The 26627-nt window shown below is 43.0% G+C and overlaps 1 protein-coding gene across 2 annotated transcripts in view; it reads left to right on the top strand.

Annotated features, from left to right (window-relative positions):
• POLA1 (DNA polymerase alpha 1, catalytic subunit) overlaps window positions 1-26627 on the top strand; it is a 717861-nt gene that overhangs the window by 130688 nt on the left and 560546 nt on the right. For both annotated transcript variants that reach the window (XM_073616430.1, XM_073616431.1), the window contains exons 12-18: window positions 10636-10752; window positions 12154-12228; window positions 16170-16308; window positions 16979-17133; window positions 18065-18149; window positions 22312-22373; window positions 22485-22574. In XM_073616430.1, the coding sequence (XP_073472531.1) occupies window positions 10636-10752; window positions 12154-12228; window positions 16170-16308; window positions 16979-17133; window positions 18065-18149; window positions 22312-22373; window positions 22485-22574 (723 nt within the window). The remainder of the gene's footprint in view (window positions 1-10635; window positions 10753-12153; window positions 12229-16169; window positions 16309-16978; window positions 17134-18064; window positions 18150-22311; window positions 22374-22484; window positions 22575-26627) is intronic.

The raw sequence follows: 26627 nt of genomic DNA, 5'->3' as shown, positions 1-26627 counted from the left end.
TTTTTAAAGCCCTTCCAAATTGTGTCTCGGCAAGCGATTGATTCTATCCAAAGAGACATTAACAAATTTGTATGGCACAATACAAAACCCAGATTAGGTAAGCAGATGATTTATAGACCCCGGGCCCGAGGAGGATTGGGCCTTCCCAATCTTTGGCACTATTACCTTTCAGCCAGTCTCGCTCAGCTAGCTCAATGGCATGTCCCCCCCTCTCGGGATCCCCTGGCTCAGTTTTGAGCGTTCTTCCATAGCTCCTTACTCTCTACCTGGATTATTATGGGCCCCAGCAATCCGTCCAAAGGATAACTCCCTCCTTAATTCAGTGGTGGGCCAATCCTTACACCTGTGGTCCCTGTACAAAAAAAATTCTCCCTACTCCCGCCTTACCCCAAATGGGCCTCGTTTGTCGGTAATCCTTCATTTATCGCTGCTTTTCCCAACCCCAATTCCTTTGCCCTATGGATTTCTGCAGACCTGGTCACGCTCGGCTCTCTCCAAAGGGATGGGGTGCTCCACTGCTTTTTATCTTTACAAACTTCTCACTCTTTACCCTGGTCTGAGTTTTACAGATATCTTCAGATCAGACATTTTTTATAACTCACACTTTCCTAATCCAGTCCCCTCACCTGTCAACACATTTGAGGGTCTTTGTGGCCCTGCATCTAGAGACAAAGGAATAATCTCACTGTTATACAATTACCTGGGTGGCGTAGGCCTCTCGGAGAAATCCTCTGCCATGATTCAGTGGGAAGCAGAGACTGGACAGGTGGTATCCCCTGAGGAGTGGATAGATTGGATAACGAGCCTACATAAGTGTACAAGGTCCGTAGCGGTTAAAGAAACAGTGATGAAGCTACACACCAGGTGGTACTACACCCCTGCTAAATTGCATAAATTCTTCCCCACTGTTTCTGAGAATTGCTTTAGGGGTTGTCTTTAAAAGGGGACCCATCTACGCATTTTTTGGAGTTGTGTGGCCCTGAGAGACCTCTGGCAGAAGGTTACTGCCAAGGTGGCAGAGATTACAGGGGTACAGGTTACTATAACCCATCAGATGGGTTTACTTTTTGCAGATCAAAGAGGGAAGACACATTAAGGAGTCAATGCTGCTCACCCCAATATGGACAAGAAAAATGGGAAAAGGTCCCCCGAGCGGGGTTTTTAGGCAGCTAACTATAGATGTGAGCAAGGCAGTAAATAAAATATAAAATGCTTTATTGAAGGGTAATGAATGAATGTAACTACATATAAATATAAGTTAGGAGCTCCAGTGGGAAAATACCCATACCAAATACATACAATAGCAAACATAGGTTATACACAGCATATGATAAGGCTATTGCATAACAATACTGACGCGTTTCGACCCATGAATTTTGGGGTCTCTTCAGAGGATGAGTTTGCTACAGAAAAAAGAAAAATTTATAACAGTATGTCCAGCTTATTTAAAAGAATTACAGCATAGGCAAGTTTGTTTAGCAACATGTTTAGTAACACTTTGCACATAATTACCACTGAGTTTGGATGTACCCCTCGATCAGAGCCTCCCCACATAGCAGCCCAACCATCCAGTGTGCCCGCATGCAGCAGCACCCCGGAAGAAGGGGGAACAGGAATCCACTTGATATGGCTTGCAAGGAGTCACACGTATAATTGCCCCCCCACCAACACGCCACTGGGGGGTGGGGCCGGAACCTACGAAAATTGTCAGAGCGTTAGCTCATGAATATACCCATATAGGTTAATGGTTAGATTTCTGACCGCCCAACAGTTAAATCTAACCATTAACCTATATGGGTATATTCATGAGCTAACGCTCTGACAATTTTCGTAGGTTCCGGCCCCACCCCCCAGTGGCGTGTTGGTGGGGGGGCAATTATACGTGTGACTCCTTGCAAGCCATATCAAGTGGATTCCTGTTCCCCCTTCTTCCGGGGTGCTGCTGCATGCGGGCACACTGGATGGTTGGGCTGCTATGTGGGGAGGCTCTGATCGAGGGGTACATCCAAACTCAGTGGTAATTATGTGCAAAGTGTTACTAAACATGTTGCTAAACAAACTTGCCTATGCTGTAATTCTTTTAAATAAGCTGGACATACTGTTATAAATTTTTCTTTTTTCTGTAGCAAACTCATCTTCTGAAGAGACCCCAAAATTCATGGGTCGAAATGCGTCAGGATTGTTATGCAATAGCCTTATATGCTGTGTATAACCTATGTTTGCTATTGTATGTATTTGGTATGGGTATTTTCCCACTGGAGCTCCTAACTTATATTTATATGTTGTTACATTCATTCATTACCCTTCAATAAAGCATTTTAATATTTTATTTACTGCCTTGCTCACATCTATAGTTAGCTGCCTAAAAACCCCGCTCGGGGGACCTTTTCCCATTTTACTTTTTGCAGATATCCCCGGGGCCTCTCCCCCTGACCAGAAACTGTCCCATACACTATTTAGTGCGGCCCACTGGTGTATAGCCTTGTTTTGGCGCACACCCGGGGTCCCCTGGGACCAAGTCCTTAGACGAATGTCTGCCATTCAACTTATAGAAAAAATTTCACATACAATTACAGTCGCTATGCATGTTTATGATCGGAAATGGAAATCATGGGTTCCTTAAACACTCGAGGTTCTCTTGTCTTAAATAGCACGGAATCCTTAACTTAGTGGCATTAATTCCAGTTTGATCACATGGGTCTCCCGTAACCCGTTCTGTACCACATGTTAGTGGTTGCATAGTCATTGTTTTTTGTCCTTTTTTTGTTTCTTTTTGTTTTTTCAGTTATATAAATTCTCTAGCATTTATTTTCACCACATGAGTGCATGAGTGTCAAAATTAAGTGTAGTGACTCTCCAACTCTTTCTCAGGCTCCATGACCCACTCTCCCGGGAGTCCTCCTCAGCTCAGTTTGACTCATTTAGTGACTTATATTTTTGTGAATACTGTATTTACATCTGGTATACAGAGATCTGGACCAGTCATGCCTGCCACATGTATTGTTTCTGACACACTATGTATTCTGTACTAATTTTCAATAAAAACGTGTATTGAAGAAAAGAAAATATCAATATCAATCTGGAGATTATTAATGCATATGAGGTATACTGAAAATACCGCATAAGCGGCTTATCCAGCCACAGCAAGGCACAAAGGAGATATATATATCTATATCGATATATATAAATATCAAGTGATTTTAAAGTGCAATGTGTAAAAAATATACTAGATGTATACCATTAGAATAAGTAGCGATTACTGAACTACTACCTGTATATATAATGGATGAAAAAATCAACAAAGTAAGATTAATGTACACACGTTGAATTTTTTGTGAACTGTTTTTATGGACTTTATGTGCATTTCTTTCATATATTGGACTTTAATAATCACGTACCACATCTTGGATTTGATATTCACACTCGTTGTGTGGCACTTTGTTGTATTTTGCACTTATCACTGATATATATATATATATATATATATATATATATATATATATATATATATATATATATATATATATATATATATAATTTTTACACAGTAAATTTCAGACTATATAAATTATTTTTTCATCCATTATATATACAAGTAGTAGTTCAGTAATCGCTACTCTCATTCTAATGGTATACATCTAGTATATTATTTACACATTATATAAATAAAACAAGTGCTTTTAAAGTGCAATGTGTAAATAATATACTAGATGTATACCATTAGAATGAGAGTAGCGATTACTGAACTACTACTTGTATATATAATGGATGAAAAAATAATTTATATAGTCTGAAATTTACTGTGTAAAAATTATATATATATATATATATATATATATATATATATATATATATATATATATATATATATATATCAGTGATAAGTGCAAAATACAACAAAGTGCCACACAACGAGTGTGAATATCAAATCCAAGATGTGGTACGTGATTATTAAAGTCCAATATATGAAAGAAATGCACATAAAGTCCATAAAAACAGTTCACAAAAAATTCAACGTGTGTACATTAATGTGTACATTAATCTTACATTAATATATATATTATATCTCCTTTGTGCCTTGCTGTGGCTGGATAAGCCGCTTATGCGGTATTTTCAGTATACCTCATAAGCATTAATAATCTCCAGATTGATATTTTCACCTTAGCGCAGCGTATCTTTTGTATACATTGTATTGAGCACTTACCATCTTATGCTTCTCAGAGAGCCCACGTTGTGTCCAGGAAGCAGCAGACCTCTGTTAAGTCTGGGGGGGGGTTCCCCTCTCCCCACCAGACACCCCCTTATGCTGTTTCTTCTTCCCCTCTTCTCAGGGGAAAGAGCGCCACAAGATTTAAAAGAAACAAAAAAAAAAGCGGTTTAAACGGTACGCTGCTCGGCGGCTTCCAGACCCCCCCCCTCGCCATTTCTCCTTCCTCCCTGTGGATCCCGTAGGATCAGAAGCTTGCGGAAAAGAGCTCTTTTTAAAAAAGAGGGGAAGGGCCGTAGGCGACGGGGGCGGGGCTTAGCGAGGCGTTGGCATCCTCCAACATCCAGCATGGGAAGGTATGTTTTAAAAGGCACCATTTGTGCTGTTACATGCTGCTGGAGGGACACAAGAGCACAGGTTTGGTAACACAGGCATTCCTTTTAACACATTTACTACTGCATCAGGCTGAGCATTAATAGCAGCGACGGAGCTGGACTATTGCTCAAGCAGTGGATGCATTCCTTCTGGTAGTACCTCTGTTTTATGCATCGGGCTATGGTCGGAAGGGGGTAAAAACACCTTAAAAAAGGGCTCTAGAAGGACTGTTAGTCACACGGAAGCCTAGAACCATCACAAAAAAGATGGCATCCTCCCCTGAGAGTAATATGGGTGGTCCGAGTGAGCCATCAAGAGGGGCAAGTGATGCAGCTGCTCTTAACACTGCAGCCCCTGTGTATATTGCTAAGGAGGTTTTTTCTTCAACCATTTTAAGTTTGGAGCAAAAAAATTGATGCTTTAATTGCATCCCAGAGTTGGGACTAAGCGCAGCAGGTCCCCGTCCATTGCTCAGGACCCTCTTGCTGAGGAACAAGGAGCAAGAGATGATTTTCTTTCAAAAGACCAGGAAGAGGCTGAAGTCTCCTTCTGAAGAACCTGGTACGGACGTATCAGGTTCGCAGGAAAGATTGTTGGTACAGTCTCTCACTGAATTGGTCCGCTCCATGTTTTTACTGCCAGTACATAGAGGTACTCAAAGTTATTCCTGATCAGCAGGCCCAGGAGTTGGCCAGGATATCAGAAGCATTGTGTTTCACAGTAGTAGCTATGAAAGATTCTATTCTCCAAGCCTCACGGCTCATGCTAGGGCTGGTACATGTGTGTAGAATGCTATGGTTGAAAAATTGGTCAGCCGAAGCGCCATGCAAAAAGCTCTTGGCCAGTTTTCCTTTTCATGGTGGACGGTTGTTTGGAGACGATCTGGATAAGTATATCCAAAGAATTTCTAATGGGAAAAGTTCCCTTTTACCGGTTAAGAATAAGTTTAAGCATTTTTCTTTTAAACATGCTTCTTCTCCAGTGCCAGGGGCATCAGCCTCCAGGCAGTCACGACGGCCTCCACCGTCAGGTTCAAAAGGTAAACCTCAGGGTCAGTCCCAGGGCCAAAAAAGGACCTGGGTGAAGAAACCCGCAAAACAGAATACTAAAGCCTCCTTATGAAGGTGCACCCTCACTCGCTCGACTGGGGGGGGGCTTCTACAGTTTTCAAGGGTCTGGCATGAACAATGTCAATATAGATGGGTGGCTTCCTCGATTTCTCTAGGTTACAAACTAGAGTTACGAGAGTTCCTGTCTCCTTGTTTTCTCAGATCAAATGTTCCCAAAGATCCAGCGAAAAAGAAGTCACTTTTTCTAGCTTTGGATCATCTCTTGTCTCAAAGAGTGGTATCAGTGGTCCCATTGGAAGAGCAAGGTTTGGGGTTTTATTCAAACCTGTTCATGGTTCCAAAACCAAATGGGGATGTTGGACCCATTTTATATCTCAAAGATCTAAACCGTTTTTTGAATATCCATTCTTTTCGCGTAGAGTCAATCCGATCAGTAGTCTCCATCCTACAAGGGGGAGAATTTCTGGCGTCAATCGACATCAAGGATGCTTATCTCCATGTGCCGATTTTTCCCGCTCACCAGAAATGTCTTCTCTTCGAGGTAGAAAATCTTCATTTCCAATTTGTAGCTCTGCCTTTTGGTCTAGCTACTGCACCTAGAGTATTTACAAAGGTCCTGGCTCCTCCTTTAGCCAGGCTAATTGCTCAAGGTATAACGATACTAGCCTACTTAGACGATCTACTCTTGATAGGTCAATCGGTAGCCCGCTTAAACCAAACTTTGGCCACTGCAATCAGCTACCTGGAATACCTAGGTTGGATTCTCAACCTGGAGAAATCCTTCTTAAAACCATCAAGGAGATTACAATACTGGGGACTGATCATATATACAGCTCACAAGAGGGTGTTTATGCCCCAGGAAAGAATCGGTTCCATTAAGGAACTGATTCAGTTGGTTAAAATGAGAAGAATCCTTCTATTCGACTTTGCATGAAATTGTTGGGAAAGATGGTGGCTTCTTTCGAGGCTGTTCCTTATGCGCAGTTTCATCCAAGACCGCTGCAAAACAGTATCCTGTCATCTTGGAACATGAAGGTCCAAGGTCTGGACTTCCCAATGCGTTTATCCCCCAATGTGCGTCAGAGCCTCAATTGGTGGTTGATATCCAAGAATCTTCAAAAAGAGAAATCCTTTCTACCCGTTACCTGGAAGGTGGTAACAGATGCCAGCCTTCTGGGCTGGGGAGCAGTCCTGGAAGAAGCGTCTGTCCAAGGGAAATGGTCCAAATCAGAGATGACCTTCCCCATCAATATTCTAGAGATTCGGGCAGTACCCCTGGCCCTGGAGATCCAGACTACAGAATTGTCCCGTCAGAATCCAATCCGACAATGCCACAGCGGTGGCCTATATCACCAAGGGGGCACGAGAAGTCGTGCGGCCCAGAAAGGGGTGAATCGTATTCTTTTTTGGGCAGAAAACAACATTCCTTGCCTTTCAGCAATTTTCATTCCAGGGATAGAGAATTGGCAGGCGGACTACTTGAGTCGCCAACAATTGTTCTCAGGAGAATGGTCCCAACATCTTTCTGTCAATATGTCAAAAACGGGGAGTTCCGGACGTGTATCTGTTTGCGTTCAGGTTCAACAACAAGATGGACAAGTTTGTGTCAAGGACAAGGGATCCGATGGCATACGGAACAGATGCCTTGGTCTTTCCGTGGGATCAGTTTTCACTGATCTATACCTTCCCTCCTGTTCTGCTTCTTTCGTGTCTCTTCTTCGCAGGATCAAGCAAGAAGGGAAGGAGGTGATTCTGGTGGCCCCAGCGTGGCCCAGGAGATCTTGGTTTGCCGAGATCATAAAGATGGCTGTAGGGGACCCTTGGACCCTACCACTGTAGCCAGACCTTCTCTCGCAAGGTCCCGTATTCCATCCTACCTTAAAAACGCTAAATTTAATGGTTTGGATATTGAAAACCACATTCTAAAGTACCATGGGCTGTCAGCTTCAGTAGTTTCTACTTTGGTTAATGCTAGGAAGCTGGCCTCCAGAGTCATATACTATAGAGTCTGGAAGGCATATGTCTCCTGGTGTGAATCCAGGAGTTGGCACCCCTGAAAATATTTCATAGGTAGGATTCTTGAATTCCTACAGATGGGATTAGAAATTAAGCTGGCCTGAAGTACTAACAAGGGCCAGGTGTCGGCCTTATCTGTGTTTTTTTAACGACCACTTGCTTCACAATCTCTGGTTCGTAACTTTATTCAGGGGGTAACGTGGATTAATCCCCCAGTTAAGTCTCCCCTGAACCCTTGGGACTTAAATTTAGTCCTGTCAGCTTTACAAAAACAGCCTTTTGAGCCAATTCGAGATATTCTCTTGGACCTCTTGTTGAGAAAAATAATTTTCTTGGTTGCCACATCTTCTGCAAGAAGAATATCAGAGTTGGCTGCTCTTTCTTGTAAAGAGCCATATTTGATTATTCATAAGGATAAGGTTGTATTGCGGCCTCATAATTTCCTACCGAAGGTAGTGTCAAATTTTAATTTAAACCAGGATATTGTTCTGCCTTCATTTTTTCCAGAACCTCGTCACTACATTCTCTTGATGTGGTGAGAGCAGTCAAGGTCTATTTGAAAGTGACCGGTCAGATTCGTAAAACAGATATTTTGTTTGTATTGCCAGACGGTCCTAAAAGAGGACAGGCAGCATCGAAATCTACTATTTCTAAATGGATTTGTCAAGTGATTGTTCAAGCTTATGGTTTAAAAAGGAAAATTCCTCCTTTTTCATGTTAAAGCACACTCCACCAGGGCTGTTAGTGCTTCTTGGGCAGTGCATCACCAAGCCTCCATGGCTCAGATCTGCAAGGCCGCAACTTGGTCTTCAGACCATACATTTACCGGATTCTATCAAGTATATGTAAAAGGTCATGAGGATATCACCTTTGGGCGCAGTGTACTGCAGGCTGCAATATAAGTCCTCTAGTCTCTTAGTGCCCTACTTTTGTTGTCTCCCTCCCTTCAGTTGGCATTGCTATGGGACATCCCACATAGTAACTACTATGGCTCTGTGTCCCGTGATATACGATAAGAAAATATGATTTTTATAACCACTTACCTGTAAAATCCTTTTCTTTGAAGTTCATCACGGTCCCTCCCTTCTTGGTATACACGTGTATTGCTTTGCTACAAAACTGAGGTACTCCCAGTAGTGGGAGGGGTTATATAAGGAGTGCACTTTTTGTCTTGCGGCGTGCAAGTGTCCATCACCTGAAGGTGGCCTATAACCCACATAGTAACTTCTATGGCTCTGTGTCCCGTGATGTACTTCAAAGAAAAGGATTTTACAGGTAATCTGTTATAAAAATCCTATTATTTATTAAGAAAAGTAGAAAACTGACAGAAAAGATGAACAGTGCTGAAGACCAGGGCAGTTTCTTTCTTTTCACACCTGTTAAAGTGGTTGTAAATGTACACCCATGAAATACAAAAAAACTGTAAGGCAAAGACCTAATTAGCACAGGGGCACCTGTGTAAGTTCACCTTACAGAGTTTTCTGTAAAGATGAACTTACCCTAAAAAAAAAAGTTAAATTATGTATACAAACAAAATATAATTCCAGTTTTTTGGTCAAAGATACTAAACATGTCAAGCCTTAAAATTTTGCACACCCACATGGATTGGCAAAAAACTGTGGTACTCAAAATTGGCCATGGGCAACGGTTTAAAAGTCCTCATGGGTTATCAATTTTAACCTTCTAATAGTTAGCAGCGATCGATGGCCCCAGAGTTGTTGCTCTCACTATGGTGATACCTCACATGTGTGGCACAGTCACTGTTTGCTCTGTGCATTAGTTTGCCTTAAAATGGATGTAAACCCCAAAAAAAAAAAAAAAAATCATACTGTAGATTATAAGATTTCCTATCATTTGAGTCCAGTCTTGTCACAGAGTTAATCCATCTCTGAGCAATCCTCTTTTATTGTTCAGTGAGAAAAATCTTGACAAAGTGAGAAACTTTGTCAAATCCTCCCCCTTGCTGAGAGTGACAGCCTAAGACACAGGCAGTATTTTTAATTCCCTCCCCCACTCCTTTCTTCAGCAGCTCTGCAAGGATTGGCTGTTCCACACCTCAGCATGATTGGGCATGCTGAAGTCATGTGGTTACTTTCCTGTCTTTTCATTGGATGTTAGAGATCATAGCAGAAGTTCAGTGTTAGAAATACACAGGGGAGTGTAGAGGTGGGCGGGGAGTATACTGACATCACGACTCCACCCACCGAGCTCCAGACAACAGACCCACCCACAGAATATGCAGTTTTTCGGGTCTAATAACAGAGGGGAGACATTTGACAGGTAAAGATACATGCAGGAGGCATGTATATCTTTATAGATAACCCCTATGGCAGGAGTTTAGAAAGGATAACATTGGGTTTACATCCACTTTAATGCATTTTGCCTTTTTTTTTTTCAACAGCATGGCAGGGGCAGATCTATTTATGGAGACATCAGGGGGTTTGGTCTATTAGACCCCTGATGTCACCTCTGTCCACTGCAGCTAATTAAGCACAGATCATACTTGCTTGTCTGAATCCAAAGTGGTGAATGAATGAACTGAAACCAGAAGTGACCAAATTTGCCTAGATGTTCCTTAAGCTTCTTCTGTCTGAAGCAAGTTACCCCCAGCCCTAGACTTCCCATTCTCAGTACTGTAAAAGTGATTGGGTAGCTCTACAGCTACCTGGATTACTTTTACTGAAAAGCTGTTCTCCGGCCTGAAAACTCTACTATGTGCACAATTACAGCTGTGAGCATGTTTTAACCACCTGAAGTCTACCATTGTTTATATACATTGGACAAGACAGCAAGTGGTTAAACAACGGTATTCTGTGATCTAAAGATGCCTGGGAAGCAGTAGAAGGGCTTTTACGAGCTGTGTCCCACTGCCATTAAACATTTCTAGAGAATTTGGCTTATACAACATAGTGATTTTTCTCAGTGTTTTGATATGTATATATGTCTCTTTTTTTAATTTTTTTAAAGAGAATCCAGTTGCCGTCAGAAAAAGACACAGGTGTTCCAGTGAACATGATGAATGTGTACCAAGAATTTAATGATCACATTTCAGAAAAATATAAGATAATGAAATTCAAGTCTAAGGTTGGTGGTTTTGGCTATCCTATGCATATGTTTTGATTGTGTATAGACTACATTGGAGATACATTTCTAAAGGCTTCAATACAGAGCATTTTAGGATTTGACCTTTATATGGTCATCTTACATCAACCTGATAAGAAAATGTATCCCTTAATTCAGTAGTCATTGTTGGTCAAAACCAAATAGATAAAGAAGGAGCTAATCCCCTTAATGTGCACTCGTGATCTGTGTTTAAACAAACTTATTCAACATTATGACATTGATATCATTCAAGGATCATATGAAATAACCTTTTTAAGGTGAAAACCTATATCGCGAAAATGATTACTAGGTCAGCTCTCAAATTTTCCACTCGCATTTGCGGGGGGGTGGGCCCGAGTCCTGTCCGTGTCAATGGGCGCAGCAGTAGGACTCGAGTGCCCCCATGAAAAGCTGCTCTCCGTGGGGGCACTCGATGAAGAGGGGCCTGGAGCACTGCCAGGGGACACCAGAAAAGGAGGATCGGGGCTGCTCTGTGCAAAACCCTTGCACAGAGCAGGCAAGTATGACATGTTTGTAAAGGTTCGTATGTTATTTAAAAAAAAAAAAATAATAATTTTAATCCTTAGGCCACATCTAGAAATGCTAGAGGGGCGTTTTTTTCAAAGTGATTCCTCAACAAAATAAAGCATGGAGGTTCTTTTGAGTTTGCCTTGAAATATTAAAAAATTATTAAATAGCATTTTGAGTTTGTGGCACTTAAAGCAGAATTTAACTGTATCCAAATACAGTATCCTGTAGCAGCTAGTCAGATTTCACTAGAAAGAAATAAGACAAATTAAGATGGAATTTGGCAAGTTACTACTGATAAAGCAAAGCAACACTTTTCACTTTATTGCAGCCTTAAGCAAACACGTATACTTTACCTTTCAATTCTCCACTGCTCTATTGTGCTATCACGAGTGAAACCAACACCTTTTATAAGCTATGAGTCCATGGAGTCTTGGCTTGCACAAGGCTTTTGATTCCTTTTGGGACAGTTCTAATTGGCCCAACACTGTCATATGGGTGAGTCAAGTGCTCCTCCATATTCAAATGAATAAAAAACATATGTGCTGCTGAGAATTGAGCGGGGCGGGAATGGACCTGGAACTATGTAATAAAAAGCAGAAATTGTTTTTATGCATGCACTTCTTTTTTTTTTTTTTTTTTTTGTTGTGTTGCCACGTGTTGTGCAGCAATGAACATCCCTTTGGAAGCGGTGTTGGGGTGCCCTTCAGCATGAATAGGACCATGCTGCACCCACGCACTTGAGACACATTGCCTTGCATTGCAGTAAGGTGTGTTAAACTTTGAGCCATCTATATCAATATTAACCACTTATAATATTCTGTGTGAAAATATCCTTGTATGTCTTGATTTTAGAAAGTGGAAAAGAATTATGCATTTGAGATTCCAGATGTGCCAGCCAGCTCTGAGTACTTAGAGGTTCGATATTCAGTAAGTAGCGCTGTCAAACATGACAATAGTTTTCCATGTTGTATTTCAGAAGCATTTACACTGATCAGCCAGAACACTGATTCCCTTGTTACAATGGAATCTGAATGTCAGTGGGATATATTAAGCAATATTTGATTTGTTGAAAGCTGAGAAAATGGCCTTTGCAATTTGTGTATATGGCTGCATAGCGGCAGGTTTTTCAGGGTGCCCATGCTGACCCGTGTCCACAGCCAAAAGTACCACAATGGGCATGCAAGTATCAGAACGCAACTACGGAGCAATGGAAGAAGGTGGCCTGGTCTGATGAATCATGTGGATGGCTATGTACCTGTGTGTCGCTTACCTGGGGAAGAGATGGCAGTATGAGAGGAAAGCAAGTCAGCAGAGACAGTGTGATGCTTTGGGCAATGTTCTTCTGGGAAACCTTGGATCCTACCACTATGTGGATGTTACTTGACATGTACCACATACCTAAGCATTGTTACTGACCCAAGTATACACTTTCATGGAAACTGTGTTCCCTAATGGCAGTGGCTTTTTTTTAGTCGGATAATGCACCCTGCCACACTGCAAAAATGGTTCCAGAAGGGTTTGAGGAACACGACAGGTTCAAGGTGTTGATGTGGCCACCAAATTCTCCACATCTCAGTCCAATCAAGCATCTGTGGGATGTGCTAGAAAAAACAAGTCTGATCCTTGGGGGCCCCAGCTTGCAACTTAAAGGACTTAAGGGATCTGCTCATGAAGGCTTGGTGCCAGATACCACAGCATACATTCAGATGTCTAGTGGCATCCATGCCTTGATGGGTCGGAGCAGTTTTGTCAGTGTAAGGAGGACCTACTCAATATTAGGTGGGTGGTCATAATGTTATGGCTGATTGGTGTACATTGCTGAATGATCTCTATTCTGCTAACATTTTACTTTCCTCCTATCTTGTGTTAGAAGTGGGAACCAGTTTCTTTTCATGCAGTAGGATCTAGGCGAGATTCCACTTTTTTCCACTATATGTAGTACCTTCTATTTAGGCTGCTGTTTTGCGTGTCAGAGCCTTTTTTTTTGGAAGCGGAGGCTGGCAGCATCCTTAACAAGTAGGTAGCTGGTTGTTGAGAAGCAGCCCAGGAAGCTGACCTCCGCGCCCTAACAATGGATGAGGAGTCAGCTGTCAGCGGAGTGACAGCTAAATGTAAAAAAAAAAAAAATTGCAGGCAATAAAAAATTGCGTGTGGATTCCCCTACCGGGCCACACTAGGCCACATGTCCTCTTCCCCACAACCCTGGCCGGTGGTTGGGGGGGTTTGTGGGCAGGGTGCTTATCGGAATCTGCGAGCCCTCTTTAACAAGGGAGCCCCCAGATCCCCCACCAAATGTGAATACCCCTACTCATTCACCAAAAGAAGTGTAGTGTAAAAATAGACAGGCAGTTTTTGACAAGTCCTTTATTTAAAAAATAAAATAAAACTATCTACATAGAAAAGTCCTCTGGTGTAAATCCATTGTCAATCACGATGCCCGTCACTGCTGTCCCGAAGAGAAAGAAAAAAGGTCTGTACCTGACGAAGGCTGCCGCTATCTGACAATTGTTAAATAAGGGGTGGGCCTCCCAATGACGTCACTGGGTGACACTCGCCCCTGAGTTATTTAAGAACTGCCAGACAGTAGCAGCCTTTGTCGTATGTACACTTCTTTTTTTTCTCTTTGTCGGTTCAGCGGTGGCGGCAGACACTGATTGACAATGAATCTACACTGGGAGACTTTTTTTTTTTTTTGCTGAATGAGTACTCCATACCCATTCACATAGACTAGCGGGTCAGTATCTGGGGGGCATCCAGTTTCTGATGAGCCCCCTGCCCGCAGACTCTCACAACCACCAGCCAGGGTTGTGGGCAAGAGGACCTTGTTCCCATCAACATGGGGACAAAGGTGCTTTGGCTGAGGACATGTGTCCTGGCTATGGTTCAGTAAGGGGGGGGGGCGCATTCTCGCTTGTCACTCCCCTTTCCTGGTCTGCCAGGCTGCAGGCTTTGATAAGGGTATGGATTTGGGGGAACCCTACGTTTTTTTTTTATTTTTCTTTTGTTTGTTTTGTGTTTTGTTGTGGGGTTCCCCTTAAAATACATACCAGACCCAAAGGGCCTGGTATGGATTGGGGGTGGGGAATAACCCTCACACTTTTTTTTCACAATTTTTTTTTTATTGCTGGTTTTTATTCAGCTGTCGGCACTAAACCTGATGTCTCATCAACCAATAGAGATGAGGTGGCTGGCTTGCCGGCCCACTCTTTAAGGCTGTTTCAGGTCGGTTTGCAGGCGCTATTTTTAGCGCAATAGCGCCTGCAAAACATCCCAGTGTGAAAGGGGTCTTAAGCTAATAAATGTAGCTGTGCACACTGTGCAAAACGCTGTCAAAAAACACTAAAATATTAGCGTTTTGTCCAGCCTTTTTAAAGCTGTTTTTAGCCTTTGCAGTGTGCATGAAGCCTTAGGTTGCTTTCACACTAGGGTTGCAGATGCGTTAGCAGTAAAGCGCAGCTAGTTTTAGTGGCGCTTTACCGCTGTTTAAGGGGCGCTTTTCGGCCACTAGCAGGATGCTTTTAACCCCCAAGAAAGGGTTAAGAAGGGGTTAAAACTGTTTGTGTTGCGGAGCTTTCGAAGCGCTGCCCATTCATTCCAATGCACAGGGCCGTTGTAGGAGCGCTGTATACACCGCCCTCCCCCCCCTCCCGTCCTCTAAGCGCACAGCCCAGTGTGAAAGTGGCACTGGGGTGGCATGAGAGACAGTTCTCAGGCGCTTTACTGGTGCTATTTTTAGTGCTAAACCGCCTGAAAACTGCCTCAGTGTGAAAGTAGCCTTATAGTTCTCTATTTTGCATGCATGCAGCCAAATGTGGTACAGTGTTTTGTAGTGATGTATATTTGTCGGTATTACCATTCACATAGAAAATAGGTGATAATTTATTTGAAACTATTTTCTGTTAGTGTTAATCTGGATACTAGTACAAACTGGAAGCTTTTATAGAAGAAATGTCTCTGTAGCTAAAAAAGGCATCAGCCCTTCTCTTCCAAAAATAAAAGCTGCTAACCAGATATGAAGTGCTGGCAACACAGATGTCAAGAATCACACCCATATATAGGGCACACTCACATGAATGCATTGAAGTAGAATATGCCTAGCATAAAATCTGGTGTTTTTTGCCACTCTGGGAGCCGCAGGTGGCATGTACTGCTGACCAGAGAAGTGAAAAAACTACACAGACATATTGGGGTAAATGGCGATGCTTTGGGTAACATGCATGTGCTTATGATTTATTCCCCTGAATGTCCGAATTTAGGGTTAATAGGTCATACATGAATAGTGTATCAGTGTAAAAGCGCAAATGTGTTAATACAGCCAGGCACAGCCATTCACTTCTTTGACAACTGTGCATGCCACCTGCAGCTCCTTGGGTGCTGTAAAATGCATTTTTTTTTTTTTTTTTACACTAGGATATTTTTGTTTTGAAATGTCAAAAATAACAATTTTGATGCTGAGAAAACCTCCCAGATGTTGATTTCTTTGTTTTCTATGGATATCTTTTAATGCAGGGTCTAAAAATAAGCAGTGCAGACTCTAGACCTGAAATGGAAGGTGGCAGCATTGTTGTATCTTGGCTTCACATTGAATCACAAGTTTCTTACTGATTTCTTAATATTTTTCCATTTTAACTTTGTACTAATCTTATTTTTAAGGAGATTAACAATTATTATTCTTTATGAAGTTTATCCTGACACAAATTACCACACCTAATTTTATAGCTCTTGAAAGTAACTACTCCAGGCAGGGGGTGAGTGAGCTACTAGCTGAGAAGAAAAATAGAAATTGCATGTGATTGTTGGACATACAGTTTAAAGGCTAATTGTTTCCTTTTGACTAAATTTATTTTATGATATGTTTTGCCTTGCAGGCAGACTTGCCCCAACTTCCTCAAGACCTAAAAGGAGAAACCTTTTCACATGTCTTTGGAACAAATACTTCAAGCTTGGAGCTTTTCTTGCTTAGTCGGAAGATAAAAGGGCCCAGCTGGCTAGAAATAAAGAGCCCACGTAAATATATGGCTTCTTTATGCAAAATTTACATGCATATATATATATATATATATATATATATATATATATATATATATATATATATAATTTTGCTTGACCTTGAGCTCTCCACAGGCAATTCGCCTACTTTCTACATTTGGCAGGGTTGTAAGTGCCAAAGTAAAGGATTAAAGGGCCTTTTTGTATTGCATGCTAATTTTATTTAATTTTATACAGCACTACTTATAATGAGGTATAGCAGGGTGTCTGTTATACCTCATCTTGGCATACTTAGTCATCGTAACTTTAAAGCATCCTTAGTTTAGAATTGCATTTTTATAACAGAATGTAAGGATATATTTTTAGCACGAAATATAGGCGGAACTGTTTTTATATTTACTTTTTGAAGTACTGTTGCTGTATTGTTATGCCGACTATTGTACTAGTTAGTTTTTTATGACTTTGGTGGGTTTCCTCATGGCTTTCAGCATAGTAGTCCAGTCCCCCCCCCCAATAATAAAAATTTAAACAACTTGCAGCTGATTGGGGTTCAGAGATATAGTTACCTGGTCTTCTGCCTTATGCAGCAGAAAGCAACTCAGGACATTGAGTCAGAGACAAGTTTGTGGTAAAGCAGCAATAAAAAAGCATCTTGAGTGTCAATGTAGTGTGTGTGTGTGTTTTTTAGAGCTGAACAACCAACCTATTAGCTGGTGTAAGGTTGAAGCGATGGTCTCAAAGCCTGATCAGGTGAATGTTGTGAAGCATCAGTCCCCACCTCCAGTTGTTGTCATGTCTCTCAGTATGAAGACTGTACAGAATCCAAAGACTCACCAAAATGAGGTATGTTTTTTATTTACGGGCCTTTCTGATCCTGTATTTGGCTCTGAGATATCCATTTTGAATAAATTAACCAGCTGTTCCATATTTGAATTTTCTCACTTCAGTATTCTTTTGCAATAAAGGTACACACGGTGTATGTGAGAGGCTCTATGGTTTTTTAAGCCATATACAGTGTACTACCAGTGATGGGGGTATTGGCTGTGAAGGTAACAGCGTGGGAGAGTGCACATGAAATTTGGTTAAAGCGGAGTTCCACCCAAAAATGGAACTTCTGCTTTAAGTGCTGGTGACCCCCTGACATGCCACATTTGGCATGTCATTTTTTTTGGGGGGGGTACCCTGTTTTTACAGGCACCCAGCTCCCACCACCTCCCCTGGTGCCGGAAGGAAGGTCACCTCCCCCCCTTTCCTCCCTGTAATCTTCTGGGACGCGTCACAGGTTCCAGAAGATTGCCCGGGCCATTTGCAGCGTGGCTCACACATGCGCAGTGTGCGCCCGGCTCGCGCATGCGCAGTCAGCTGGGTGCCCACAGTATGCCAGCAGCGAAGAGGGGGAGAGGAGCGTGGCTTCAAGCACCCGCATCGTTGGACCTTAGGACAGGCGAGTGTCTGATTATTAAAAGTCAGCAGGTACGCTTTTTGTAGCTGCTGACTTTTAAATGGGTGGAACGCCGCTTTAAAAACCTTTTCACTTCTCATGGTGAAAAGACACTGCTGCTATCATGTATACCAGATATTCAGTACAATATAGAACATGTAATGAAATTGTTAGTATCTTATATGAGGCATACATTTTATAAAAGCCCAACAGGTGCCTGATTTAAAGTTCTGACTGTACTGTACAACATTACTGCCTAGTCTATCCACATACAAAAGCACTGCTGTGACATAATTTTTCTATGACCAGATTATTTGTAATCTTTTCTTGCAGATAGTTGCTTTGGCTGCTCTGATTCATCACAAATTCCCCCTTGATAAAGCACCACCTCAACTTCCATTCCAGACTCATTTTTGTGGTAGGTTGCTTTATAAATCTGTAGATTTCACTGCTTCTTTGTAGTTTATTTTGTTATACCTCATCATAGAAGTGGAACTTTTAGGTCTTTGACCTGCCCGGGCAGTGTTGCATCATTTTAGGTTTTAGTGTCCTTTTAAACAAAAATACTTGTGTTGTACCTGGTCATGGATAATAGTGGGTGACCTGGAGTTTAATTGGCTGTAGTTGATATTACGACCCACATGTTTCGCTGCACACTGAAACATTTTTAGGTGTAAATGCTACCTTCCCTTGGACAAGCTGCAATAGTAAGAAGACCCACTTATCTGCGACTGAGGTCTGTTGTTTAAATATAGGGTCTGCCAATACCATTTTTTTTTGTTTTCCTACATGGGTAAAGTGGTTCTAAAGCCTAAACATGTTTTACCCTAAAGGGGGTTGTATAGGTTCGTTTTAAAAAACAAACCTGTCATGCTTACCTCCACTGTGCAGTTCGTTTTGCACAGAGTGGCCCAGATTCTCGTCTTCTGGGGTCCCTCGGCGGCTGTCCCTCGGGGGGGGGGAAGAGAAAGGGGAGAAGAGTGCAAGGTGTTTTTTTCACCTTAATGTATAGGATGCATTAAGGTGAAAAAACATGAAGCTTTACAACCCCTTTAACCACTTGCCGACCGCCTCACGGATATACTGCGGCAGAATGGCACGGGCAGGCAAAATCACGTACCTGTACGGTGCCCGAGGCGGTTGGCTTCTGTCCGGGAGCGATCAGAGGTGAGGGGGAGGCCATCCATTCGTGACCACCCCCCCGCGCGATCGCTCCCAGCCAATGAAATCCTTCCTCTGCTGCTGTATAGTAAACAGCAGCAGAGGAAGTGATATCATCTCTCCTCGGCTCGATGCCGAGGAGAGAAGACATCGATGTGAGTGCACAACACATACACACACAGTAGAACACGCTAGGCATACTTTTCACCCCCTGATCACCCCTCAATCCTCCACAGCCACACCCCCCCGTCACAGTGACACCAAGCAGTTTTTTGTTTTTTCTGATTACTGCATTGGTGTCAGTTTGTGACAGTGTGGTAGGGCAGTTAGTGTTAGCCCCCTTTAGGTCTAGGGTACCCCCCTAACCCCCCCCCCTAATAAAGTTTTAACCCCGTGATCACCCCCGTCGCCAGTGTCACTAAGTGATCGTTTTTGTGATCGCTGTGTTAGTGTCACTGGTGACGCTAGTTAGGGAGGTAAATATATAGGTTGGCCGTCAGCTTTTTATAGCGTCAGGGACCCCCATATACTACCTAATAAAGGTTTTAACCCCTTGATAGCACCCTAGTTAACCCTTTCACCGGTGATCACCGTATAACTGTTACGGATGACGCTGGTTAGTTTATTTTTTATATTGTCAGGGCACCCGCCATTTATTACCTAATAAAGGTTTAGCCCCCTGATCGCCCGGCGGTGATATAACTTAGGTTTTAGGGTCAGATAGGGTCTGCGTCGCCCCAGGCAGCGTCAGATTAGCGCCACACGCATGCACTGTACACCTCCCTTAGTGGTATAGTATCTGAACGGATCAATATCTGATCCGATCAGATCTATACTAACATCCCCAGCAGTTTTGGGTTCTCAAAAACGCAGTGTTAGCGGGATCAGCCCAGATACCTGCTAGCACCTGCGTTTTGCCCCTTCGCCCAGCCCACCCAAGTGCAGTATCGCTCGATCACTCTTCACTCTTTTAAACTCTTCACTGCCTATCACAGTTTTGGAGGCCATGGAATGCCCAGGTGACACAAACCCCCCCAAATGATCCTATTTTGGAAAGTAGACACCCCAAACTATTTGCTGAGGTATAGTGAGTATTTTGCAGACCTCACTTTGTCACAAAGTTTTGAAAATTGAAAAAAGAAAAAAAAACATTTTTTTTCTTGTCTTTCTTCATTTTCAAAAACAAATGAGAGCTGCAAAATACTCACCATGCCTCTCAGCAAATAGCTTGGGGTGTCTACTTTCCAAAATGGGGTCATTTGGGGGGGTTTGTGCCACCTGGGCATTCCATGGCCTCCAAAACTGTGATAGGTAGTGAGGAGTGAAATCAAAAATTTACGCCCTTAGAAATCTTGAAGGCGCTGATTGGTTTTCGGGGCCCCGTACGCGGCTAGACTCCCAAAAAGTCCCACACATGTGGAAGCAGCTGAATGTATTTTGGGGTGTAATTCCACATATGCCCATGGCCGGTGAGCAATATATCATTTAGTGACAACTTTTTGTAAATTTTTTTTTTGGTCATTCAATCACTTGTGACAAAAAAAAAAATTAATATTCAATGGACTCAACATGCCTCTCAGCAATTTCCTTGGGGTGTCTACTTTCCAAAATGGGGTCATTTGGGGGGGGGGTTTGTACTGCACTGCCATTTTAGCACCTCAAGAAATGACATACGCAGTCATAAACTAAAAGCTGTGTAAATTCCAGAAAATGTACCCTAGTTTGTAGACGCTATAACTTTTGTGCAAACCAATAAATATACACTTATTGACATTTTTTGTACCAAAGACATGTGGCCAAATACATTTTGGCCTAAATGTATGACTAAAATTGAGTTTATTGGATTTTTTTTTTTATAACAAAAAGTAGAAAATATCTTTTTTTTTTCTTCAAAATTTTCGGTCTTTTTCCGTTTATAGTGCAAAAAATAAAAACCACAGAGGTGATCAAATACCATCAAAAGAAAGCTCTATTTGTGGGAAGAAAAGGACGCAAATTTCATTTGGGTACAGCATTGCATGACCGTGCAATTAGCAGTTAAAGCGACGCAGTGCCAAATTGTAAAAAGTGCTCTGGTCAGGAAGGGGGTAAATCCTTCCGGGGCTGAAGTTGTTAATGCATTCCTTGCATTAAGGTAAAACATGCTTGGGCATCAATTTTGCCCCCCCCCCCCCCACCCTTTTACTTTTGAGCCCTCATTCTATCCATTGCTGTGCAGGTCTGCAGCTCTTCTCTTCCCTCCTCCCTTCTGGGTCTCACTGGCTTTACAGGGGGACCTGTAGCCATTGGCTCCCAGTGCTGTCAATCAAAGCCAGTGACTAGGGGGCGGGGCCGAGTCTCACTGTCTGTCAATGGACACAGCAGTGGGGCTCGGCAGCGAGCATGCACAAGTGTCCCATGGAAGCAGCTGCCCATGGGGTCACTGGAAAGAGGAGAAGCCAGCGGGGGCACCCAAGAAGAGGAGGTTCGGGTCTGCTGTGCAAGTCCATTGCACAGAGCTGGTAAGTATAGAGATGTTTATTAAAAAAAAAAAAACTTTTACATCCACTTTAATCTTATTCTTTTTCTTACTACTTGTTCCTCATTTTCATAAAGGAACTTATTTTACAGATTTGTATATTCACCCACCAGTGGCTGCCAGCCAGTTAGTGCATTCTGCTTCCTTTTTTAAAGTGGAACTATCGGTTCCCTTCCCTGCGCCCTCTTCTGGGAAGCCATCCTTAAAAATCAGATGCGTGTGCACGTGCATCACCAGTGCCTGACAGGTATTTGGTAACTTACAGAGCCCAGGGGCACACCTGTGAATGTGTGCAAATGCCTGTGCACAGAAATCACACGTGTGCAGATGCTCCACACTGCATAGTTTGAATCTTGTGTGTGCCCTTGGTAACACCCTGCCTCCTGGGTAATAGATGTGATGTGGCAATCCCAGGAAGCAGTGCGGTCTGGCCTAGGCCATAGAACATGAAGTGCTGCCTTGCAGCCAAGGTACAAATATAAACCCCCCCCCCCCCCCCATTTTTGTAAAGGGGAGGTACAAAGAAGGAAAATGAAAATTACACTACTGACAAACTAGATATTCTGTGAATCTGTAAGGGTCTGTGCTGGCTTGTAGGCTTACATTAAAGTGGAAGTAAACCCTTCTATTGTTTTCAGTCAATGAAGCTGCCATCTTGGCCTCTAATAATTCTTCAACTGCCATAATGCTGCACATGTGATCAGTTATGACACCCTCCATTGGATGGTTTGAAAGTTTGGTTGAGAGCTCAAGCAATGTGAAAGTTTTTTGAAACTGGGTTTACTCCCGCTTTAAGATAGGAAGTAAAACAAAATCTCTATGTAGAATAAAAAAAAATGCAAATACAGTATAGTATGAGTGCTACTCTCTAATTTGTTTTTTTTCTTTTTGCCCTCTTAAGTTCTCACTAAACCCAGTGACTGCATTTTCCCCTATGATCACAAAGAAGCAATGAAGCGAAAGGTATTTATTTGTCTTTTTCTTGGTTTTACCATTTTTCTTGCTTTGAAATTCAAAACCCCTTATGAAAGCTATGCTATTTACCTTTTACCATGTACACATTTCATCTTTTAGAATGTAAACATTGAAATTGCGTCAACAGAAAGGACTCTCTTAGGCTTTTTCCTTGCCAAAGTGCACAAAATTGACCCAGATGTTATAGTGGTGAGTATAAACTTACTCGTTTTGCTTTAGCAGTTTAGAATAGTTTTGTCGTTGGCAGAAAAAGTATATACCAATAAATTCCTTTAAAAATGTTGGAACTTTTGTCTTTTGACGGGTACACAAGTTTTTAAAACCTGAACTCGGAAAAAGTTATCAATTGTCACCCATACTACTTTCCCTGTGCGCTATTTAAACATGCAGCAAATATTTTTTTTTAAAGTAATAAAGCGCATAGACTTGGTACAGTAAATGGAATTGCAGTCAGGGACATAGCCTAATTACAGCAAACAAAACGATTTCACAGGTGGGATGGCACTTTTGAGTAACAAAAGTAAACTGAAGGGAGCTCTCCAGCGCAGTTGTGGAGGTGGGAGGGGGATTGATCTGTTTACTGAAGATGATTATCAAGCTATATTTTGGTTTAGGGCAGTGTTTCCCAACCAGTCACGGCACCTTTGAAAAGTATTTTCAGCCTTGATGCACCCCAGTCTAACCTTCACACGGACGTGTCAGTGTACGGAGCTGGCTCTGCTCAGCAGGGGATCGCTCCGTCAATCCCCGCTGTGCAGGAAGATGACAGGTCCGTCTCTGCACGCTGTGCAGGGACAGACCTGTCAGAGCGCTGCTCTCCCCTATAGGGGATCAGATGAAGACGGACCGTAGAATCCGTCGTCATCTGATCCGATCCGCAGACAAGTGGGAGAGTAGGTTTTTCCTCCGTCACACTTTTTCTGAGCGGGTCGGATGTCAGCAGACATGTCACCGCTGACATCTGACGCTCCATAGAGGTCTACGGAGTGTCTGTTCAGGTCCGACTAAAAAACTGACAGGCGGACCTGAACGGATCGTCCGTGTGAAAGAGGCCTTAAGTTACATTATTGCAGGTTTGGAACATGCACAAAATCACATTCCCAACTGGCAGACAAATGTGCTGTTCTTCACCAGACATGCAGGGAGGCCGTTAATTCTTAATAGTGTAGAACTAACTCACGGTGGAGCTGCTGGTTTAAGCGGGTCTGTTACCTTCACTTTGCTTCCCTCTGTTTCACCAGCACCGGGTCTAGGGTTCCGTTGAGTTTACTTCTGGATGACACACGCACCAACACTGGAGTACGTTTTCAATGCTTTATTAAACAAACGACTTAGGAAGTAGCAGGAAAGAGGTAGAAAGGAAACTCGCAGAAGAAACTCAAATATTCTCTGAAAGGGTTATCTTGGCGAAAGGTCTTGGTATAATTCAAATACTACTTGAAATGCGCTCCCCTTGTGGGACACACTCTTTGCTCGTCTGGATAGGCCTCTCTCACCGGTCTAGCAGCCAGTACGCAGCACGAATCAAAGTCTCTGCCACAGAATTGTTTGGGAATAAAATCCGTACGATCCTCTGCCACAGAATGTATAGATTTGCGGTAGTGAAAGTCAGTCACAGTGCTTGAACCTTTAAGCCGAGCCGGCAACACTATGCTGTATAGTTACTTTTGGATACGTCCTCCAACCAAGTCACCAGGCCCCTATATAGACCAGCATGCGGCGTGATCTCTCCAAGACAGGTCCTCCCCTGGGATCTCCTCGGTTGTCCAGCTTCGTCACACAGGACCGACAGCTCAGGACCATTCCTCGGCCGCGGTGGCAGGCTCCAGACAAGCCTCTGGACCCACCCCTGCGCCGCAGTATGGTGGGCCTCCCGGACGGAGGACCACGAGGTTAGCTCCTTAACGCATACCTGTTGGCCAGGAGGGCCAGCAGGTGGCTGTAAAACGAACCCCAAAATATGGCATCTGTCCCATAAATACCCTCGCCCAGAATGCAACTCGGAGGACCACCACCACCGAGCGTGCCTCCGGGACAGAGGAGCATCCATACACTTCAACACGTTGCCTTTCCAACCCTGACCAGTAGTAACAGCGACACCCACTGGTCAGCACGGAAACACCCACGACGTCAGCCAAGCTGGAACAGAGGTGAACTTTTAACCTTCCTAACACACAATTTACTAAATTTACCTAACATGCGGTAGATTGCAAATCTACCAGCGCTACAATAGTATCCCCCAAGCTTTGGCAAGTGCAGCGCTTTTTCGGTGCGGCACAATTTTTAAAACGTAAAAAAAAAAAAAAAAAAAAATAATTTTACATTTAAAAAAAAAAAAAAAAAAAGAATGGGTTGCCCTTACACGAAGCACAGAGTCGCACAAATGTGAAACAGGGACTATTTCAAACGTGAGGTTGGGGGACCAGGAAAACAATGCAATTGAGCTGCATTTTTACCACTCTAAACCGCTCCTCCTTTAGATGCAGCAGCCAGTGTTGTGCACATGCTCTGGCCACGGCAGGATGAAGTATATCTCCAGGTCAATGGGACCGTGCTGCAGCCGCCCTGTGCATTAGGGGTTTAAAACAGGCATTGAAGAGGCAACCTCGCCTCTTTACCACCTGTCAGATTCCTCTGAAAAGCAATCTGAGCATTGATTGCTTTTCAGAAGAGCGTCAGTCCAGAGCACCTGCTGCCATTTTCCTGCCCCCCCAGTTCCTGCGTTTTTGTGCATAGGACATGCAAACAAGTCTAAGCGACTCAACTGTGCACAAAAACCATAGGAAGTGGGGAGCAGAAAAATGGCAGCAGGTGCTTTTGGACTTTTGAGTCAAAATTTGAAATATTTGGCTGTAGCAGGAGACAGTTTGTTTGCAAAGGGCTGGGGAGCGCTACATTGACTGTCTGCAGGCAACAGTAAAGCATGATGGAGGTTCCTTGCAAGTTTGGGGCTGCGTTTTTGTAAATGCAGTTGGAGATTCAGTATCGATGGGGTTCTCCATGCTGAGAAATACAGGCAGATACTTATTCATCATGCTATATACCATCAGGGAGGCGTGTGATTGGCCTCAAATTTATTCTGCAGCGGAACAATGACCCTAAACAATACAGCCAATGTCATTAAGAACTATCTCTATTGTAAAGAACAAGGAATCCTGGAAAGGATAGTTTGGCCTCAACAAAGTCCTCATCTCAGCATCATCAAATCTTTCTGGGATTACATGAAGAGACAGATGGGTTTGAGGCAGCCTACAGCCACAGAAAATCTGTGATTAGTGCTCAGAGATGTTTTGAACAACCTACCTGCCTAGTTCCTTCAAAAACTGTGTGTAAGTGGACCTAGCAGAATGGATGCTTTTTTTGAAGGGCGGTCACATCAAATAATAACTTCATTTTGATTTCTCTTCTGTTCATTTACCTTCCATTTTGTTAAGCGGGAAAAAAAAAACTAAAAAAAACTAACACTTGTATTTCCTGAAAGCATTCTTCATTGACAGGATTTTTTTTCACAGCTGCCCTAAAACTTTAGTACTGAAATATATATATATATATATATATATATATATATATATATATATATATATATATATATATATATATATATATATATACACACAGTGCTGGGACAAGGTCATCTGGAGCCCAGGGCAAACATGCCAAATTGCACCCCCCCCCTCTAAGATATATGAGCAAATGTTCTCCCTCCCCCCCCCCCCCCAAAAAAAAAAAATTGAGTTTGACCAGTCTGCATGTTTACCATCTAAGCAGAAATTCCCCCTCCTGCCAGTTCAAATCCGTGTCCCTGCTGAAAGCACAAATCTCTGCCTCCCCCCATCCCCCTCACATCCTCTCTCTCTCTCTCTCAGTATGCCCCCAGCACAAATACCCCACCACCTGCCCAAAAAATTTTCCCCTCTCCCCCAGCACAAATATTCTACCCCGCAAATTTCCCCTTCAAGCACAAATCCTCTCCCCCTAACTCCAGATTCTCCCCTCCCAGCACAAATCCCACTCCCCCATCCTAGCACAAATCCCCCCAAATCACCATTCCTACCACACCTCCTAATCTCCCCTCCTAGAACAATTCTTACCCCATACCGCCCCCCAAATTCCATCTCCCAACATAAATGTCCTCCCCCCAATCTCCTTGTGATGCCCCCCCACCTCACATGATACCACGGTGCCCAGGGCAGCCGCCCCTCCTGCCCACCCCTTGTCCCGGCCCTATATATATATATATAT

Source organism: Aquarana catesbeiana, linkage group LG02, assembly GCF_042186555.1.
Source record: "Aquarana catesbeiana isolate 2022-GZ linkage group LG02, ASM4218655v1, whole genome shotgun sequence".
In the NCBI taxonomy this organism is placed as follows: Eukaryota; Metazoa; Chordata; class Amphibia; order Anura; family Ranidae; genus Aquarana; species Aquarana catesbeiana.
Note: the sequence above shows the minus strand (reverse complement) of the source record. Positions and strands in the feature narration are given on the sequence as shown.